Here is a 22858-nt window from a genome sequence, read left to right on the forward strand (position 1 = left end):
GTCCGGGGAAGGGTCGTACCTCAAGAGGTGTGATGTATACATCCTACCCTTTGCACTAGCGGTTGCTTCCACAGCTCGAATCCGTGACCTATAGGTCATACGAAAATAACTTCGGTGCATAAAGTATTTCATATTTACGCAGGGTCTGGGGAAGGGCTGCACCTCAAGGGGTGTGATGTAGACAGTCTTCCCTTTTCACTAATGGCTACTTCCACAGCTCGAATCCATGACCTATAGGTCACATGAAAACAACTTCGATGCATAAAGTATTTTATATTCACGCAGGGATCTGGGGAAGGGTTGCACTTCAAGGGGTGTGATGTAGACAGCCTACCCTTTACACTAGCAGTTGCTTCCACAATTCGAATCCGTGACCTATAGGTCACACAAAAACTACTGTAGTGCATGAAGTATTCCATATTCACGCAGGTCTAGGGAAGGGCCGCACCTCAAGAGGTGTGATGTAGACAACCTACCCTTTACACTAGCGGCTGCTTCCACAGCTTGAATCTGTGACCTATAGGTCACACGAAAACAACTTCGATACAGAAAGTATTCCATATTCACGCAGGGTCTGGGAGGGACCGCACCTCAAGGAGTGTGATGTAGACAGCCTACCCTTTTCACTAATGGATGCTTCCACAGCTTGAATCCGTAAACTATAGGTCACACGAAAATAACTTTATCGTTGTTCCAAGATTCCCTTACTTGTTTTCACATGTAAGTTGTACCAACTAAATTAATGTTATATGTGACTTCACATTGTTTTATGCAATTAAGTAAAGAGTACTTCAGCAGTGCCACACTAAAATATAAACCAGAAACATAGAGTATTCAATGATGACTCCTTGCATCGTCAGAACCTCAACTTTTGTTGTACAAACAACGAATTAATAACTCATGTACATTGAACAATATACCACAACCACCCAACAACTTGGATTTAATGTCATGTTTATTTATTTGTTGTATGCAATGCATTTCAAGTGTATCAACTGTCAATCAAATTGTGTAACTGACAACTTGAAATCATTTTTTTTCTTTTTCTTAGCTAAAAAATAAGGCTACACAAACTTACATGCGCGGAGTCCGAGAAAAGTCCGGACCACAAAGATCTATTGTACGCAGTCTTACCCTGTATTTCCGCAAGAGACTATTTTCACAGCTTGAACCCGCGTGACCTTCTGGTCACAACACTCTCATAAAGAAAAAGATTTCAAGACTTCCCAGTTTATAATTCATGTTTCCATGCAAAAAAAGAAAAGAAAAAAAAGCAAGAACACAAAATTAAGAACTCAAATAAACTACAAAATGCCAAAGAAGTTTAAGAATTAGGAAATGAAAAACAAAAGGCTACTGCAAAATTTGGAGCAGCATTACTGCCTCAGGTCTGTCTTAGACACTAGATGATAATGGTAGTTAAAAGACTAATTTCTATGGAATGGTGTGGACACTATAACATGGTTACTCTTTCTGCTTAAAGCTCCAGCCACAAACATAAGTTTTTCAGAGGAGATCAGCAACATTTGAGGGGAGTTCTTCGATTATCACGTTGTAAAACTTCTGAATATCGAACAACATTCTTTCGTCGTCTGTTGTCACAAAGTTGATAGCAACTCCTTTCCTTCCAAACCTTCCACTTCTTCCAATACGATGGAGATAATTCTCTGGCTGAGTCGGGAGATCATAGTTGATCACAAGTGATACTTGTTGTACATCTATACCACGAGCCAACAGATCGGTTGTGATAAGGACACGAGAAGAACCAGAGCGAAACTCGCGCATGATTATGTCCCTAGTGTTCTGGTCCATATCTCCATGTGTAGCTGAGACTGTGTGATCACGGCTTCGCATTTTGTCTGTTAACCAATCAACCTTGCGCCTGGTGTTCACAAATATGACACTCTGTGTAATTGCTAGCGTCTCGTATAGATCGCAGAGTGTCTCGAGCTTCCATTCCTCCTTATCAACATTGACATAAAACTGTTTGATACCCTCAAGTGTCAATTCATCGCGTTTAACCAAGATTCTCACGGGCTTATTCATGAACTTTCTTGTGATGTCAAGGGCTTCTGGTGGCATGGTCGCAGAAAACACTCCGACTTGGACTTTTGTAGGCAGCATCTGAAAAATATCATATATCTACCAGTATAGACACATGAAAAAAGAATCAAAATTAGCAGTTTCTCAAAGTCCGCATAAAATCAAATAAGAGGGAAACTATGATCAACTCTGTATATTTACTCTTTATATAATGGCCTTCGGAACTAAATAAATGGGAGGGGTACTCAGTGCCGCCCCAATGACACAAATGGTAAAAAAAACTTCAATTTCTAATTCCCAACAATGATTAAAATGACTGGTCGACAGAGTACAAGAACATCTAACATGATCTAAATTTGGATTTCTATATTGGTTGCTCCAAAGAACTAATTCCAGATATTCTCAAATTGGCAAACCTAGTAGACCTCGGACCTGAACTTGTTCAAACACAGTTATAGTTATAAGGTGTAAAATGCATTACTACAGAGGTTGAAGTACCTGATCCTTAAAACCACGTGACAGCATTTCATCAGCCTCGTCTAGCACAAACATTCTGAGGTAATCAGGACGGAGAGACTGTCTTCGCAGCATGTCAAACACACGTCCAGGGGTGCCAACAATAACATGAACACCAGCTGCGAGAATACGTTGATCCTCCCTGACACTAGTCCCACCTACACAAGCATGGACCTTAACCCCAAGGTAGTCACCAAGTGCTCGCATCACCTTCTCAATCTGTTGAGCAAGTTCACGAGTAGGTGCTAACACCAACGCTTGACATTGAACTAAACCATAATCAAGCTGCTGCAAAATTCCAGAACAAAAAGTAGCTGTTTTTCCTGTGCCAGACTGAGCCTGCTGAATTACATCAAGTCCCTTGCAAAATGGAACTATACCTCTTTGTTGAATTGCAGAAGGTTTCTCAAAACCTTCAAAAAAAGCATCAAAGATTGCATGCAGCAGAAAAGACCATTAAGATGTTGGAATATAAGGTCGCCTCTTCATAATATCATAAGGCACAAAGAGGATGGAAGTGGGAGATAAATATGAAGCACAACTAATATACAGAGAACTCCACTCTTGTGTAACAACATAACAAAATGAGTTTTTATAGGTGCTAAAAGACAATTCTCTCGGCACTACTAAATGCTATCGCACACACGCACCATGAACTTGGCCATCTTGAAAACACAAAAGCATGCATCTAATAGAACAAAAATCTTATCCTTGGAGCCATATGGATAAAATCATACACGTATTATTCAAAATTATTTTTCCAACATTAGAAGCACGGAGTGGGAAAAGGGAAAAGAGGAGAAGGATAATTTTTGAGTTTCAGCACCACTTTGAAGAAACAAAATTAATAAGTTTAAGCGAATTAAATTAAATGGTACTTCTGAACAAGAACCTACTAAAAATCAGCTGGACGCATCGACTTTTTGTGAATAATGGACTGCTTATCAGAATAAAAAGCAAAATCGAAAGAATTTCCGTACTAGAGAAAATTAAAAGGTCTACACACAGTACCATAGGCATAAATGCCCCTGAGAAGGTTCTCTTGCAGACCCATAGCATCAAAACTGTCATAAACTTCGTCATATGATGTAAAGAAATCTTTTCCATCAGCGGCAAGTCTGCACCATATAAGTAATAATAGAGACAAGTGCAAGTTTCAGCCGTTCACTGAGCAAGCAAACAAATATATATAAAAATGGTAATGATTCAAGGAAAAAGCTAATGTTAGTATTGTGCAATGAATCTCATGATAACTTACAAATCGTTCATCTTAGAATCATATTGACGGGCATCAAATTGAGCTCCATCTGGTGCCAAACGTGCCATGACTGTAATGTACGTACTTTATGCATCAGTAAATACTAGTATCGCCCATAGATCAAAATGTTGAACCAATAAGTGAAATAGAATCTCAAAATGATTGATTCTTGTCAACCCTCCCAAAACAAATATGATTCTGTAAACCTTAACAGACAAAAAGAATTTTTGTTACATCGCTCCTATTTTAATGGATCTCACAAACTACACAAAATGGATACTTTTTGCGAACCTTAAACTACAGATCTCATTCATTTCAATAACTATATATCTTCTGAAACTTATCAGAATCTCACAAACACAACAATCAACATGATCAAAAAGAGGAAACATTTCCTCTAATAGTATCTGTCGCGAACAGAACATACAACACTCTGCATTACCACAACTAAGTGCTTTCTCTGCACCCAATGGTGTAGCCACATATAATGAAGGATAATCAGTTGAACACCCTTCATCGTAAAATTGTACTGTATATTTACAAAAAATTATAGTGCATGTATATGAATTAAAAATTACAATTTTTTATACATCTAAATTAAATCTTGAACACACTTAACGAAATGCCTGGTTTCGCCACTGTCTGCACCTAATGAAAAGGTTGATCTTCTCCACTCTCCGATGTTCCAAAGCCAACAAAATAAGATCGACAAGAAATACATCCCAAAACAATGTAAATGAAAGAATTAAAGAGTTTGTAGCAAATTTCTCCATGATTTTCTCAGCGATCAGAAGACAAAACATTCGACAACAAACAGATATAATCCAGAAGGCAACGTTAATTAACAAACAAATGAGATGTAATTAACATGCAAAAATGAAGAAAAAGACAAGATTTAATGAGTTCAAACCTCGGAATGACGATGATAATAACTTTAGCAAAACTGAGAATTAAACAGAAAATTTTCTGTTTGATAGAGCTATCAAGATGGGGTCTGAGTGAGGAGCTGAAGAAACGAGGCAAAAGTCTTTCTAAAAGCATATAAAACGGGTCTGAAGACAGGTGTCAACACAACATTTCATGCAATTCGTTTGCTGTTTTTCCCCCCCACGTAAATAGTGTATTAGTAAAGTTTTACACTAGCGTATAAGTTTGATTAGAGTAAAATTTCTTGACATTGCTCATATTGTATTATAATTTAAACCCATAATTACATCATTAAGATAACGGAAAATGGCCAAATATATCCCGTACTATCAAAAAAGACTTAAATGTACCATTCGTTATATTTTAAGTTTATATATACCCCTGTTGTTATAATATTGGTTCGAATATATTCTTTTCCCGTTAAGTTTGTCCAAAGTGGACATCCAATCCTTCGTGGCACTGATATTTGATGATGTGGATGTCACATGGATTGCCACCTCTCGCCCCATGTGGGTAAAATGGATTAGAGGCGTTGAGGTGGCAATTCATGCATGTGGCATCCACCTCATCAAATATCAGTGCCACGTATGATTCGATGTTCAACTTAGACAAACTTAACAGAAGAAGGTATATTTGAACTAATAGTATTACGGCCGAAGTATATTTGAACCCAAAATATAACGAAATATATATTTAATATTTTCTCATAGTAAAAGAGTATATTTGGCCTTCGGCGCTAAGATAATAACAAATTTACTAACAATCCACGAGAGTTTTCCAAGAGAACACTTGAACTAAAGAGATAAAGGAAAATATTAGAAATCCATTCCCACTAAAAAAAGAAAATAAACGACAGGTCATGAAATATGCATATACCGTACTTTAGCATTTACATAAGGAACTCTAAAAGTATGGTAAAAAACAATAATTAAAGACTTTCTAATTAATAATACACGGTACAATCAAATCTCTCAGTCTCGTTTGTTCTTATATTTTTTGGATATTATAGTGAAGTGCTGTTATAAAGAATATATATTATAACCTAACATAAAAAATTGTTCCAAAGAAAATTTAATCATTATAATGAATTGTCGTTATAAATGATAACTGTTATAGAGAGGTCTCGACGGCAGAAAGGAAGATAATATCACAAAATGAGGAGTTACTTTCTGAAAAGCTACAGCAAATCCTTCTATTACTACAGCCTACAGCTGGATCAAGTAATTCAATGATTTACATTTCCTTACTGGTTTTTATCATTACCTACCGCTTTATTACCAGGATTTAGAAAGCTTGTTTGAGCTGAATAATTATTTCAATTTATTTTATTATTTTTTCCTATTAACTAGTTATTAATCATAATTAGTGATTATGTATCGAATTAAGAAGTTCTTCCCATTAATTACTAAATATTACATCAATAAGTTTTCTCTTAATTTGGATAATTGGAAATGATTCTCATAATCTAAAGTTCTAAATCAAATTAGTCAGAAGTATTTGATATACTCTCAGATTTGAATGGCATGAAAATGTATGTAATTCTTGCATTTTATGCGACACTCTTATTGTTTTAGTGAGTCGATAGTTTTTTCTTTGACAAGAAGATTTCTTACTTTGTGAAACATTTTAAATTATACAAAATTATGAGTTATATTAGTTTTATGTGAGTTTTAAATACGTAAATTTATTTTAAGTAAATTAAAGAATCACTAAAATGAAATGATTTGGTATTATATATGCCCGAACTTAATGAAATGAATGAATGAAGTACAACATAAGGGAGAAATTCAAAAATAGCCAGATTTATAACTGGTTATTCAAAAATAGGCCAGTTTCAAAAGTAATCGAAATTTAGCCACTTTTCATGTAAAGATAAATCTGAGCGAAAAAATTGTTTAAAACCCGGAAAATACGCCAGTACATTATACTGGAATTCCAGTATAAGTATGCTTGAACTCCAGCATATTATACTGGAGTTCCAGCATAATATGATGGAGTTCCAGCATAAGTACACTAGAACTCCAACATAATATACTGGAGTTCCAGCAAGTATAATTGTCCAGTATAATATACTGGAGTTTGGAGCACCGGTGCTCCAGTCTTCAGTATATTATACTGGAGTCAGCAAAGTATACCGGTCCAGCATAATATGCTGGAGTTGATACACAGGTGCACCGAACTCCAGTATATTATGCTGGACTGGTCTCTGTTGCAGAAAAATAGTGGTTATTTTTTATTGACTTCGTAAACGCTGGCTATTTTTGAATGACCAGTCCGAAAACTGGCTATACCGTGCTATTTTTACACAACATAATGGATCCAAGTTCATCCGGCCCAAAAGTAGAATACTGGACAAAGGCCCATTTACAGTTTCCAGATCCAGTTCATAATCGTTGGTTCCTATGCTAGGTGCTCTCTCTCTCTAAAGTAAATCTATTCGATATTTTTTGCCCTCTCAGTCTCAGATGCTCTCAATCAATCACTTTCTGAAACGATAGATCTCGGTCACCCTACTGTATCACTAAACATTGACAAGGTTCGATTTCCAATTTTTTTCTGTATATTCGCATTGATACTTTATCTTTCTTTTTGCGTTTTTAGGGAGAAATTTATTTATTATGATTTAGATCTTACGGAACTGAATTTTTGCTATATTTTGCACCTTTATGCTACCAGTAGACACTGCTTAAGTTTGACTTACTGTTTGTTAGGGTGAATATCGTAATTCAATGGTGAAATTTTGATTTTTTTTTTTGGTTTCCAATATTTCACTACTATTAGATTATGTAAAACTGATTTTAGAACAGTAATGAAAAGTTGATGCTTGATCAGGCTTACGTTGATAATGTGGAATTCAGCTTGGAAAACAGCTTTGCTATCCTCGTCAACAGTTACAATTGAGCTTATTTTATTCTCAGATAGGGAAACTTGAATATGATTTGAAATTATAGTTAAATCATGCATTAATTGATGTGCAAACTCACACGGGAACACATATAACTCAAATAGTGTTTGAAGGGGAGCCTTGGCGTAACTGGTAAAGTTGCTTCCATGTGACCAGGAGGCCACAGGTTCGAGCCGAGTAAAAAGCATCTTGCAGAAATGTAGGGTAATGATGCGTACGATAGGCCCTTGTGGTCCGGTCCTTCCCCGGACTCCGCGCATAGCGGGAGCTTAATGCACCGGGCTGCCCTTTTATTGTTTGTCAGGACGTTTTCTATTCATCTCGAGTAGCAAATACAAGATTCCTTGTTTACTCTTTTCTTTCCAGTATTTTGATTATGATTTCTTTTTTAGTATTTTACGCGTCACAGCAATTAGGAATCAAGAATCTATATCTTTAGATCAAAGAAGGTTCTAGCTGTTGGAATAATGGTATCTTTCTGTGGTATTGTGTTCAGCTCGGTCTCTGTGCATATATAGTTGTGATTATTACGTACATGCATATAGGTCCGAACCCATTTCTCAAGGAAGTAGTGGGTGCAGCAGTACTCTGCATTTTACTGACTTAATGTCCATTATACACCTTCTGCTGTAGTACCTTTATTAGAGCTCATGGACTCTACCCGCATGTATGCCGTAAATCTCGTATGTATTTGCTAATATGTTCTCCATGTTGCTTATGCGTTTTATACTTAGTGCTGGATTTTAATTTATGACGTTATGGCAGAGAATAATATATTGAAGTTGGGAAAATGGCTGACGACAGTAAGGCAACTGAGAACCATAGCGTCACTTCTGATAATAACTTATCTCCAGAGAGCTGTAATGAGGTATCAATTGATTCCTTAGCACGACAGGTGCAAGAATCTCTCTCACTGGCGAAGAAGCATAAGTTTTGGGAGACTCAACCAGTGGGCCAGTTTAAGGATCTTGGAGATACAAGCTTGCCCGAAGGTCCTATTGAACCTCCAACACCCTTATCTGAAGTTAAGCAGGAGCCTTACAATCTTCCTAGTCCATATGAGTGGACCACCTGTGATTTGGACTCCGAAGATATGTGTAATGAGGTCTATGTTCTTCTAACAAACAATTATGTCGAAGATGATGAGAACATGTTTAGGTTCAATTACTCAAAGGAATTTCTTCGATGGGCACTTCATCCTCCGGGTTACTACAAGAGCTGGCACATTGGAGTCAGAGTGAAGACCTCGAAGAAATTGGTTGCTTTTATTACAGGGGTACCGGCAAAGATACGCGCTAGAGATACTGTTGTGGTCATGGCAGAGATAAACTTTCTGTGTGTTCATAAGAAGCTTAGATCAAAAAGACTTGCTCCTGTCATGATAAAGGAGGTCACGAGGAGAGTTCACTTGGAGAATATTTGGCAAGCTGCTTATACAGCTGGGGTGGTCCTTCCGACACCTATATCAACATGTCAATATTGGCATAGATCTTTGAATCCAAAGAAGCTTATCGATGTTGGGTTTTCTAGGCTTGGCCCGAGAATGACAATGAGCCGCACAATAAAGCTTTATAAGTTACCTGATCAGACTGTCACACCTGGGTTCAGAAAGATGGAGCCCCATGATGTTCCCGCCGTTACTCGGTTGCTTAGGAATTACTTGAAGCAGTTTGCAGTTGCACCTGATTTTGATGAAAATGACGTGGAACACTGGCTTCTGCCAAAGGAGGATGTTGTTGACAGCTATCTGGTTGAAAGCCCCGAGACTCATGAAATCACGGACTTCTGTAGTTTTTACACACTTCCTTCATCGATTCTTGGTAATCAGAATTATTCCACTCTGAAGGCTGCTTATTCTTATTACAACGTTTCCACTAAGACTCCATGGATTCAGTTGATGAATGATGCCCTCATTGTGGCAAAGCAAAAGGATTTTGACGTTTTCAACGCCCTAGATGTTATGCATAACGAAACTTTCTTGAAGGAACTTAAGTTTGGCCCTGGTGATGGGAAACTCCACTACTATCTCTACAACTATCGACTAAAGCATGTTTTAAGATCATCAGAACTTGGGCTTGTACTGTTGTAGTTTGTGCACTGAAGATTGTTGGCTGCCTGGGAAGCATTTTTGGTAATATGTGTTCAGTTCTCGCTTTAGCGCCCCCTTAATTGCCCTGTTAAACTTTGTTTGCATCCATGTCTAGATTTAGGCGCCAGTGTGAAACTTCTGAATATAATTTCTTTTTTCCTCTTAATTTAATTGTACTTTATGATGTCTGATCTTCCATGGTTCATCCATTTTTGCTCCCAAGATCATAAGCATTCTTAACTATGGAGAAATAATTTCTTTCTTATCTCTTGTTAATTGTCATCTTTTGCACAATTCCAGAATCTTTTCTTTTCTTGATTTCCCTTGGGAATTTTGAAAGCAATTATATGGAGTATCATATTCAAAGATTGCTAGACTAATGACTGGTCTAATTTTCTTTTGCATATGCTTGGATTGCATATATGAAGAATTCTAGTAGGCTTTTCTATACCGTGAAATATGGACCCAAGAAAAAAGAGAATAATTTATCTACTTTGATTAGAAAATAAGTTCCCTCCAAGTTATTCCCCCTTCCCATTGGAAGAAACAATGCATTTGTGGGGATAACAAGCTGATACTCTGTTAACAAGGCAATCTTAACTTACAGTGCTGTTGATATATAAGGATATAGGGTTTGGGTTGTCATATTTTGATTGGATTGGAAATACTACTTAAGAAACTAAGTCAAAATAGAAATCTTGTTGTGGTTTCTAAACCCTACTAATAGCCTGGTTGGCCAAGCTTCTAAAATTAGCTTATTTTGATAAGTGTTTTTCTCAAAAGTACTTCTGGTAAGAAACAATTTGCTAAATAATTTGAAAAGTACTTCTAAGCAGAAATTTGTGTTTGGCCAAACTTTTAAAAAGTGTTTCTAATAGCCTGTTTGGCTAAGCTTCTTTTAAGGCAAAAACATTTTTTGTTGTTGTCAAAAGTGCTTTTTTTTCTAAAATTAAGGTGTTTGGCCAAGCTTTTGAAAAGAAAAAAGTGCTTTTGAGGAGAAATAGAAGCAGTTTTGGAGAAACAGAAAAAAAGTAGCTTCTCTTCAGTGCACTTTTCTGAAAAGCACTTTTGAGAAAAACACATTTAGAAGCGGTTTTTTAAAGCTTGGCCAAACACTAATTGTTGTTCAGAAGTGTTTTTCAAATTAATTAGTCAAACACAAACTGCTTTTCACCAAAAGTACTTTTGAGAAAAAGCACTTCTCAAAATAAGGTGATTTTTGTAGCTTGGTCATACGGGCTATAAGTGTATTTTTCTCAAAAGTACTAATTCTTCTTTTCCAAAGCTGCTTCTGCTTCTACTCAAAAACAGTTTTTTTTGTTCCGAAAGCTTGGTCAAACAATTCGTACTTTGAAAAAATAAATGCTTTTTGACTTGATGGAACTTGGCCAAACAACCTATATTAGTTTGAAAACTTGAAAGGATTCGTACAAAATCGATGTAGATTTGGTTGTTTCTCATTTGCTTTCAATACAACATAATTATCAAGCGAACAATTCAAACACAATTTATTTTGTTAAACTTTCTCCCAAAAATATTTTTCGAGAAACAAACCAAAGGACTATCTAAACGCACCCTTAGAAAAACAAAATGCGTAGGTTAGTCTTTTGGGCTTGTACCTAATCATGTACAATGTTTTATTACAAGTAATCATGCTTGTTGTTTAACGGAGAAAAAAATATACAGAGCTGGCTGATTCAGTATGCCAGCAAATGTTTCTATTCAACAATATTGTTCCTCACCACTTAAGGGGCAAAGAAAAAGGTCATTTGAAACTCTATGAACAAGAACAAGACAGCTTGTATGGTTATGCCTGAATTGGAATGACTAAAAGATTTTGCATTGGAAAGAGGGGCCAGGAACAACAATGGTTATGTCTCCTTCAACCTATTAGACCCTAATTGCCCTTAACGTTAAATTTAAACCTGAAATTATCCCTATTTTAATAGAAGTTGAAGATGTGAAATACGTGAACTTTAATTACAATGTGACACCTGCTACATAAATTTTATTCCCTTCTCTGTATAGGAAGAACTGTTGACAGAGATGCTCCCAGACACAACTCCCGAGGCATCTTTGTACCATGAATCTTAGGATTCTACCACCACCCACAGATAACCACCCCCATCGCGACCAAAACCCAGCAAAAACCTCCGACCAAGGGCCACCCATGCGCCCTCACGCGCAGCCCTCTTCTGGCGACCTCTCCGCCACGCGTCGACGCGTGAGGAACATTCCAGCCAGATCTCGACCAGCAGCCTTCAGACAACCTGTTCAAGAGGCTATTCCGAGCCTACCCATCGAACTTTTAACAAAATCCGACGACTTTCACTATTTTTCGGCGACGGGGAGGTTTTCTCCGACCAGATTTCAAATTTTCTTCTTCAGTCAGCCTCAACGCGAGGTCTTCGGGACGATCCCTTTTAGAAATGATGGACTCTACTGAGAGAAACTCCTACTTCTCTTTAGAATCTAGAAAATTGGAAAAATATCTTTTATCAAAGCTGCCTCTTGGCCAACCCTAGAACTTGAGGGAAGATGTCATCGAAAGCTCGACGTAGGGCAGAAGCCACACTTCTCACTGTCTGAGGAGCACACTCTCAGGTGCAAGGGTTTCTTGAAATCTTGTCTGATTGGATCTTTCTCCAAATGGGTTGGTTCTCAGAGGCTGTTAGGAATTGGGCAGCAGATGCATGGAACGTTAATGACGGGCTGAAAATAACACAACTGGGGGATACGCAATATCTCTTTCAATTTCTCGACGACTCTTAAGCTTCAGAAATTCTTGTTAGAGGAAATATATGGTTTGATGGGAACTTTTTACATCTAGACAGATGGGTGGAGCACGATGGGTGTCTCGACCATCGTTTCACTAGCGAAACATTGGTGGTCAACATGGTGGGTCTCCCGGTGCATCTTTGGTGCCTTGACCTCTTCAAGAAGATTGGGGAAATCTGTGGGGGCTTCATTGATGTCACTTGCAGCCTACATGATCTATCGCGAGTGAGGATTGTGGTGAGGAAAGGGGGCAGAATCCCTGTCAGTCTCCACTGTGGTGGAAGATGACTACCTGAGTTATAGGGTGTGATTAAGCCCTGAATTTCGCCCTAAGTTTGTGCTTGTGATAGTGGCGGAAGAAAAGGGAAGGTCAAATAGAAGGGAGGGGAGGGCTCACCGGATCAGTGGTCTAAGCCAGAACCAGATGTTAGATCGAGAAGAGACGAGAGGTTTGAATTTGGGAGAAGAAGACAAAATTTCAACAGGAGGGAAAGACGTGAATGAGTTAGTGATGCGGGCTGGAAAGGTAGAATGGGCCGGTCATCTTCTAATTATCCTAGGGACAGGCAAGTTTTTAGCAAGTATAGGTTGGGCCTCCTCACATGGGCCCAACAACTTTTCCCAATTCCATTAGAATTGATCCTAAGGGGCCCAGATTATTTCAAGCTGCGTCTGTTAAGGCTCCTAAGTGTCACACCTCCTTTTTCCGCCCCCGCAAGGGTACAAAGAGTTTTTTCCAATTAAAGGACAATCGAAACGGGATTTATTTATTTATTTCAGAGTCGCCACTTGGGAGATTTAGGGTGTCCCAAGTCACCAATTTTAATCCCGAATCGAGGAAAAGCATGACTCTGTATTACAGTCCGTGAACCAGAAATCCGGATAAGGAATTCTGTTAACCCAGGAGAAGGTGTTAGGCATTCCCGAGTTCCGTAGTTCTAGCACGGTCGCTCAACTGTTATATTCGGCTTGATTATCTGATATAATACGCATTATAAACTTATGTGCAGATTTTATCCTTTAGCCGCTTTTATTATTTTTTATTTATTGTTATTATTTTACGGAGAATTGCAACATTGTGAAAACGTATTTCAAACCACGTCGCAATCAATGCACTCGTGGTTATCGACACATTTCGACTTCGTTGTGATTTGGATTTAGGTTACATAAATGCACACCCATATTTAAGAAAATAATTTGTTAAAGACGCGCCTAGAGCGACTAGCGTATTGTTGATTTGGGAAAGGCCGTAAAATTTCACTAGACGGCCAACTCCGATGTTCTAAATAATTAATACATACATTTGTGAGGGCCCCGCAATCTATACATTTTACTAAGCGAGGCTCATCTCATTTATTTTAAATGGACAAATCTTAAAGTGACTACATTTTTCTATTAAAATTAGTCTCTAAAATGAAGAAAGAAAATTCTAATTAATTACGTTTTTTTTATATTATTATTTTAAGAAAATATGGATTCTATTGCTAGATTAATACAAATATTGATGAAAAGGAATTTTACTCAAAAAATTCGAAATTATAAATAAAAATAAAAATTCGACAACTAATATTCAAAAGAATCAAATATAGCTAGATCAAAACTCAGCATTATTATAAAAAAAAAACTATTGAGATTAATTATTCACAACCATTTGAAACTAGATTTAACCATAATTACTAAAACTTATTAGTTCTTCTAATCTTGCTTGAACTCAAATCATGCCTTAATGCCTAATTTACGAAACTTAATTTAAATTTATGCCTTAGCTAAATTTAGCTACTTGTTCATGATTAACCTACTGTTGATAACCTTGAAACTTCCATAACTAGTGAATTAACCCGTTTTGCCAAACCGATTTATTAAAGACTAACTTATGTTATTTTTCTTATTCCAATTATTATTCAGTAATACATGAAATAGCTTAAATACAATCAATAAAAGGAACAAAAAAAAAAAAACGAAATTATAACTTCAAAATTTCATTCTTCATATGTATTCATGCTTCCACATTATTAGCTTGCAATAGCCAGTATTACAGTCGTGTACCTGGTATTGGAAACAAAAGAAGATGAAGATGAGAATCAGCAGCAGTAATAACAATACAGCACAGCAACAACAGCCCAGCAACAGTAACAACCCAGGAACAGAGTTTGCAAACCGGTGGAGTAGTAATCCAAAAAAAAAAAAAACTTCAAGCTTCGATGAAACAACAACAATTAATGCTGATTTCAAACAATGAAAGAAAGTAGAAGATTTTTTTTTTCAGTTTTTGTTCTCTCCTTTAGTTTTGAAATTTCTTCAATTTTTCTCTTCTTTTTCTGTTCTGTATTCTCCTTCCTTTTTATTCTCTGTATCTGTTTTTATTCTCTGTCCTCTTTTTTCTGTTAAAATCTTTTTCTGTATTCTCCTCTTTTTCTTGTGTCTCCTCCAAAAAATCTGATCAAGTTCTTTTATTTATATCCCATCCCAAAACCCTTTAATCAATTAATAAACCAACCACTTTCTCCTACCAAACCCATTATCTTCCCACTCATCCCTCACTACATTAAACAAATATATCAACCCCACCCAATTACATCTTGTCCCTCATGCCTAACATAAACAAATACAATATTCCCCTCCACTACATTATGTCTTGTCCCCCATTATATTAAACAATTATATCACCCACACCCCATTACATTTTGTCCCCCATGCTTAACATAAAGAATTATTCAAAATGTTCAATTCCCAAACTACCCCTCCGATCTTATTGCAATTACCATTTTACCCCTGAACGTACTGCAATTTACCAAACTACCCCCATCAGCTATAACCAATAAATTAATCAAACTCAACCAAAATATAGCCAATATGACCAATTTCTACACAAATTCAAACAACAAATCACATGAACACGATTTCTGAACCAATTCAACAACAAATCACATGAACACAAATTGAACAACATCAAATTAATGTGCATAAATTAACCATATTGGGAACCAATCCTGGTTAACTTAGACCAAAAATTGATGAGCAAGGAAACAACAATATTAACAACACAATACATGATTCATCAACGAATTAAAAACCAAAATATAAACTCACATTAAATCACTAGATTAAAATGAACTTCAAACCAGATGAACATGAATTAAATCCATTTTAAACAACAAAATATGACGGATTCACATGATTAAACCAACATATTTCCCTATTACAACTAAATTCTTTTAGACAAATAACAAGATCGAAGAAGAAACAATTATGAATTTAAACTTGAATCTAACAACATTAACAATTTCTGAAAAATACATAAAACACATGAAATAAATTGAAGAAATAATTAATTAAATTTCAATTTGAATCTAACAAACATTAAACTAACAATTTCTACCCTAAAAAAATAAAGAAGAACAATAAAACAAACATGAAACAAACTGAAGAAAAATAATAAAACGATAAATACGATTTGGTTAAACAACTAACCGGAACGGAACGACGATAAACTTGATGAGAACAAATCTGTCCGGACACGATTATCGCGCCAAGACTGCCAACGTCCTAACGGATCTTGAATTCAACGACGAACTCACCTTCCTTTTAACCTTGACGAACTTAAAACGACGATCGACGACCTTGACAAAACTTCGAATAAACGAAATGGTGGCAGCGGCACAGCTGAAACAAGATAGCTGCTTGTCGAGCAGTGACAACGCAGCAAAAGCGAGGTGCGTTTGGACGTCACAGAGCTTGGAGTCGACGTTGTAGAAGACGATGAAAGAGGCAGCAAGAAGCAGCTGGTTGAGCAGCGGCAGCAGCAAGAAGCAGAAGCAGCAGTGGACGCAGCAATAGCAGACGTGAAGGGCAGCCGTGGAGGGGTTGTTAGTGTTCGACGAGCAGCTGGGGGGGTGAAGGGGGAGCTGCTCGACGCCTTGGCTTAGTTGTAGCAGAAGCAGCAGGAATTAGCAGCAACACGAAGGGAAGACGACACAGCCATGGCGAAGCTGTAGCAGCAGCATGAAGAAGAAGACGACGCAGCCATGGCGAAGGAGGTGATGAAGCAGTAAGGTGGTCGTTTGGTTGCTACCGGGGATCATACAACGTGGGGGGGGGGAAGCTGGACGAAAATGGAGCTCGAAGGTGTGTGTGTGAAGGTGAGGCGTGAGGGGGAAGGGCAGCTGCCATGGGAGGTGATGGTGGAGCTTGAAGATGGTGAAGGAGAAGAGAGAAAGAGAAGGGGGGATGAGTTTAGGGTTTTCTTTTTTTGTTTTTTTTTTTATTTTTTTTGAAATGCAAGATAGGGGGTGTTGGGTTATGGATTGGGTCGACCCGGTTTGAAATGGACCGGGTCGTGGGGAAGGTTGGACAATTGTTTGGGCCTGGGATTGGAATTTGAAGAAGTGGCCCAATCCGATTTTTCTTTGTATTTTTGCTCTCTTTTCTTCTTTTATTTTTCTAAAACTAAATTCTAAAAATCCTTAAATTATTATTAAGAACTAAAATAAATTATAAAAGTGCAAATTAACTCCCAATAACAATTAACGCACAATTAAGTAATAATTAAGCATAAAATTGTATATTTGAACATTAAATGCTAAAAATGCAAAAGATGCCTATTTTTGTAATTTTCATTTTTTGTAAAACAAACTTAATTACTAACAATTGTAGAATTAAATCCTACATGCAAAATGCGACATATTTTTGTATTTTTTTATTAATTTAACAAATAAACATGCACAAACAAATACAAATAATTATCCAAAAATGTCACAAAAATTCTCAAAATTGCATACCAAGGAAAATCATTTTATTTTGAATTTTTTGGGAGTAATTCTCATATAGGGAAAAAATCACGTGCTTACAGCTGCCCCTCTTTGCCCGAAGACACGAAGGGTTTTCGTGCAAAGATAAAGTGAGCGAGTTTTGCCCATCCGAGTACTCCGTGTGAAACATTTTTTGAAAAAGATTTGACCGAACCTTTGCTACAGAGGTTTCCTACATATCCTGGGCTGAACAGGAATTAGGTCAATGTAGTTCGGGAAGTTTTGGTAGCTGGGACTACCGTGGGACTGCAAGGTTACTGTTGTTGCATGCTATTATCACTGCTTACCGATCTCCTTGTTACACCGTGCTTAAAAGAAAACAAGACGCTAGGCTAGACTGCAATTTGTTCTTGTTGCCTTGCTTTCTTGTCTGCTTGCGTTTCTTCCGGTGCTTTTCTTCCGAGACTTCTAGCCCTATACCAGTTTTCATCATTTTGTTCGGTCCGATGGGGACATGGCTTTCTTCATTAAGCTTTTCGGCGGTTCCTCTGGGGATACGGCTTTCTTCATCAGATTTGATATGATGGGCATAATTTGATGTTCATATGCCCTTTCTTTCAAAATGTTTTTTCTTCCTTTTGACACATGCACTTGAGTTTGTGCTGGGACCTCTTGTTGCAACCTTCTGCTTCCCGGTGTCACACCTCCTTTTTCCGCGCCCGCGGGGCGCGAGAGAGTTTTTTCCAATTAAAGGACAACCGAAACGGGATTTGTTCATTTATTTCAGAGTCGCCACTTGGGAGATTTAGGGTGTCCCAAGTCACCAATTTTAATCCCGAATCGAGGAAAATAATGACTCTATATTACAGTCTGCGTACCAGAAATCTAGATAAGGAATTCTGTTAACCCGGGAGAAGGTGTTAGGCATTCCCGAGTTCCGTGGTTTTAGCACGGTCGCTCAACTGTTATATTTGGCTTATTTATCTGATTTTTAATACAATATGAACTTATGTGCAAATTTATCTTTTAACCGCTTTATTATTATTGTTTTTACAAGAATGTGAACATCGCTTAAAATATATCTTTGGACTGTGTCATATGAAATGCACCCACAATCCGAAACATATTTTATTTGATGTTTTAGGATTTGGATTTGGGTCGCATGAAATGCACACCCGAGTTTAAGAAAATTAAATTATTAAAGGTGCGCCTAAAGAGACTATCGCGTTATTATTTTGCGGAGGCCGTGAAATTCGCTAAACGACCCTCCTGAATTCTAAGTAATTTTAAACAAGTATTTACTGAGGGCCCCGCAATTTGTATTTTTATTCGGCGAGGCTCATCTCATTCTTATTTTTTTATTATTATTTTATTATTTTTTTTATATTTTAAAGGGATGCCATTTTTACGCTTTTAACCATACTAAACCTTACAACTTCTTTACAACTAAAATCTCATAACTTGTTAGAAGTTTAATAAAAAGATTTTTAGCGAATGAGTATTTCGGGAGTAGTAATAACATGTACTAATAATAATTTTTTGAATGAACTAAGCGAAGGAAAGGACGAACAAATTAACGGCAAACTTGTGTCATAGAACAACTAGTCAAACTTAATTAAATGACATCAAATAAACAAGAATCACATAACGCAAAATGAGCAAAAATGCATACGATGAAAACATAAGCAGAAAATTATCATACCAATTTCTATATTGCATTTTTTGAACTTTTGACATAACATTTCCTTATTTAATGCTCGAGGTTTACTAACCTTTGAACCTCAGCAAACTTAGGACGACAAACACGATTCCGACGGAACTCAAGCCGGACCTCTCTGAATGAAGAACAACGACGGAACCTCGGACAGCGCCTCGACGAACCAAAGTCGACCTCGACGGAAAAACAGAAAACTCGGCCAAGCAAGATCGCAGCAACCCACCGCTGCTCGGAAACGCAGCTACGACTGCCTGGCATGCAGCGATAGCTGCTCGTCGGACTGAAAATGGCGGACTGGTTCGTTAGAGCTAGGAGGAGGAGGGGTGGTTGCCGGTGTTTGGTGGTCGAAGGGACTGGGGCTGCGACGGGGTGGGTTGTTGACGTTGGTCGTGGTGCTGGGGTGACAGTGACGGGGGGTCAGCTGGGTAGGTTTTGGAAGTGGTTTTGAGGCGTCAATGGTGGTTTTGGTCGGTGTCGTTTGGATGTGTTCGTTGGTGGTGTCGGACGGTGGTGATGGGGTGGTGTTTGGTCGTTGGTTATGTTGGTCCGGTCCTCGGGGGGAAAGTCCGGTCAGTAGGGTCGTTTACAGTAGGTGTTTGGACGTTGCGAGGAGGAGGAGGGTCGTCGTGGGTTGAAGAGCGGTGGTCTGTTTGGACAGGAGGAGGAGGTTGGTTGTTTGGACAGGAGGAGGAGGTTGCCGGTGCTGAGGGGGCTGTTCGTTGATGGAGGGGGGCTCCTCTCGTTCTTTCTTTTTTTCGTTTCCTCTTCTTCTTCTTCTTAAGAAGAAGATAAACAGTACATGTTTTCTCTTTTTTTTTTTTTTTTCAAATTTTCAAAATCCCCCCCTTTGTCAAATGTGTAGTCCGTGTATTTGACATGGTTTGCCCCGAAAAATGAGCCCACGCGTGGTGGGGTTCAAGGCATATGTCCCCCACGCGTGGTGGGGTTCCCCACGTGTCCTGGACACGGTTTATTATGGGCTAGGTCCGAAAATTAGGCCTAAAACCGGGTAGTTTGAACCCGAATATTATTCTTTTGCCCGGACCCGAGAAATAGGAATACGTTGCTTAACTAGTCCTATGTAAGCAAAATAACTACCAAAAATAAGACTAGTATTTAAACGAAACTATATATTCTTAAATATTTTTCAAGATTTTAAAATAGCTACAAAAATATTAATAAAACTATTTTTTTGTAATTTTCGTAAATATTAAGATAAAATATGAAGTACTATTTTTGTATTTTTTCAAAGTTAAAACGACTATAAAATATTAATAAAACCATTTTTTGTAATTTTCGTAAATATTAAGATAAAATATGAAGTAATATTTTTTGTATTTTTCAAAGTTAAAATAACTATAACATATTAATAAAACTATTTTTTGTAATTTTCGTTTTTTTTAATAAAGACAAAAATATGAAATAATATTTTTTGTATTAAAATGACTTCAAAACATTAATAGAATTATATATATATTTTTTGTTAATTTCCGAATTTATATAAAGTACCAAAATAAAGTGCAATTTTTTGGATTTTTTTCAAGTTTATGAGGGATACATAAACTAAAATTTATATATATACTTTTTTTTTGTAATTTTTCTTTTTGCAATGAAATAAAGTAAAAATAGTTAAAATAGCTATACTAGACCCAATTTCACATATTCACACTAAAAATGTGAAAATTCTCGGGGAGGGTCAAAAATCACGTGCTTACAGCTGCCCCTCTTTGACTGGAAACACGAAGAGTTTTCCGACAAAGAACGACTAGCCGTGTTTTTGACCCGACCATTACTTGGACGGACTACACTTCAGGAAAGGGAGGGAATGTGACCGAGCCCTGGTATCCGAGCTGCCTACATATCCTTGGTTATACAGGAATCAGGCCACGTGTAGTTCGGAAATGAGAGAGATAGTGAAGTGTACCGAGGTGAAGAGCCGATCGAGGTGCCGTTCCGTTGAGGTTCCGGTCCGCGGTCCTGTCGTTACAACAAAAATGAAAACTGAAAAAGACTAACTAAGCCTATCAGCTACTAGTTACAAGGATTCCTATCTCTTAAGTCTTCTGAAACTTGGTCTTGAGTCTTGAATGGTGCTTCATACAGACTTTGGATTTGAACCTTGATACTTGCTAGTTGTAGGCGCTAGTTCTTGAGCAGATCACATCCGTTCTCCACTTCCGTGCTTCGGATTCATTCATTTTTTCTTTTTTTTCTTCTTTTTTTTCTCTTTTTTTTTTCTTTTTGTGACTAGCTTTTGTTGACCATCCCAGACTGTTGACTTGCGTTCTTGGGGCGAGCTTCTTGTTGCTTCTATCTTGGATTGAGTGCTGGGATTTTTGTTGTGACTTCCTGCCTTCCAATGGGTTACGGCTTGACTTTGAACGATCCCGCTGTTCTACAGGCGGACCCCTAACTTCTTCAATCTTTGACATATAACAATCTTCTGCTCTACAGGCAGGCCCCTGACAATCAAAACAAACAAAACAAACAAAATTTCCTAACCCAGTTTGCACTGGGAAGGTTTGTGAGTCGTTAGCAAAATCGTAGCCCACTGATACTACTGGTGCAGTGCTGAGAGTGAACTAAACACTAGATTAGGATGTATTCCCTTGTTATGCAGGTGGGCGCCTAACTCCAATGCTTGAAATGTAAGGACTGAAATGTATTCCTCCGTTCTATGGGCGGGCGCCTGGCTTTAGGAAAATGACTCTTTTTTTTTTCAAAATGTTTTTTTTTTAGCATCTTAGGAGAAAGATTCATCGGACTAAGATTTTGATCCTAGGAGAAGGTTCGTCAGACTAGGTCATTTTTGTTTTTTGGTTATCTTAGGAGAAAGATTCATCAGACTAAGATTTTGATCCTAGGAGAAGGTTCGTCAGACTAGGTCTCTATCTCAGGAGAAAAATTCATCGGACTAAGATTTTGATCCTAGGAGAAGGTTCATCAGACTAGGTCATTTTTTTTTGGTTATCTTAGGAGAAAGATTCATCAGACTAAGATTTTGATCCTAGGAGAAGGTTCGTCAGACTAGGTCTCTATCTCAGGAGAAAAATTCATCGGACTAAGATTTTGATCCTAGGAGAAGGTTCATTAGACTAGGTCATTTTTTTTTTGGTATCTTAGGAGAAAGATTCATCAGACTAAGATTTTGATCCTAGGAGAAGGTTCGTCAGACTAGGTCTCTATCTCAGGAGAAAAATTCATCGGACTAAGATTTTGATCCTAGGAGAAGGTTCATCAGACTAGGTCATTTATTTGGTATCTTAGGAGAAAGATTCATCAGACTAAGATTTTGATCCTAGGAGAAGGTTCATCAGACTAGGTCATTTTTTGTTTTTTGGTTATCTTAGGAGAAAGATTCATCAGACTAAGATTTTGATCCTAGGAGAAGGTTCATCAGACTAGGTCATTTTTCTTTTTTGGTTATCTTAGGAGAAAGATTCATCAGACTAAGATTTTGATCCTAGGAGAAGGTTCATCAGACTAGGTCATTTTTGTTTTTGGTATCTTAGGAGAAAGATTCATCAGACTAAGATTTTGATCCTAGGAGAAGGTTCGTCATACTAGGTCTCTATCTTAGGAGAAAAATTCATCGGACTAAGATTTTGATCCTAGGAGAAGGTTCGTCAGACTAGGTCTCTATCTTAGGAGAAAAATTCATCGGACTAAGATTTTAATCCTAGGAGAAAGTTCATCAGACTAGGTCTCTATCTTAGGAGAAAAATTCATCGGACTAAGATTTTGATCCTAGGAGAAAGTTCATCAGACTAGGTCATTCTTTTTTTTTTTTTTTTTTTTTTTTTTTTTTTCTTCAAAAACAACTTAGGAGGAAATGCATCTCCTATGGGTAAACTTAACTTTGAGGAAGTGCGTCTCC

The 22858-nt window shown here is 37.4% G+C and overlaps 2 protein-coding genes across 2 annotated transcripts; one reads left to right on the forward strand and one right to left on the reverse strand.

The window, feature by feature from the left end:
* Nucleotides 1-1223: 1223 nt before the first annotated feature.
* LOC104244512 (eukaryotic initiation factor 4A-8) lies at nt 1224-4832 on the reverse strand. The gene is made up of 5 exons (XM_009799954.2): nt 4728-4832; nt 3818-3887; nt 3571-3677; nt 2542-2972; nt 1224-2142 (listed from the first exon to the last, which is right to left on the reverse strand). The coding sequence occupies exons 2-5, from the start codon at nt 3883-3885 to the stop codon at nt 1507-1509; spliced, it is 1242 nt and encodes a 413-aa protein (XP_009798256.1). The 5' UTR covers nt 3886-3887; nt 4728-4832; the 3' UTR covers nt 1224-1506.
* Nucleotides 4833-7144: 2312 nt separating this feature from the next.
* LOC104244513 (glycylpeptide N-tetradecanoyltransferase 1-like) lies at nt 7145-10003 on the forward strand. Its single transcript, XM_009799955.2, has 2 exons — nt 7145-7280; nt 8415-10003. The coding sequence occupies exon 2, from the start codon at nt 8440-8442 to the stop codon at nt 9736-9738; it is 1299 nt and encodes a 432-aa protein (XP_009798257.1). The 5' UTR covers nt 7145-7280; nt 8415-8439; the 3' UTR covers nt 9739-10003.
* Nucleotides 10004-22858: the final 12855 nt, after the last annotated feature.

Source organism: Nicotiana sylvestris, chromosome 6, assembly GCF_000393655.2.
Source record: "Nicotiana sylvestris chromosome 6, ASM39365v2, whole genome shotgun sequence".
NCBI lineage: Eukaryota > Viridiplantae > Streptophyta > Magnoliopsida > Solanales > Solanaceae > Nicotiana > Nicotiana sylvestris.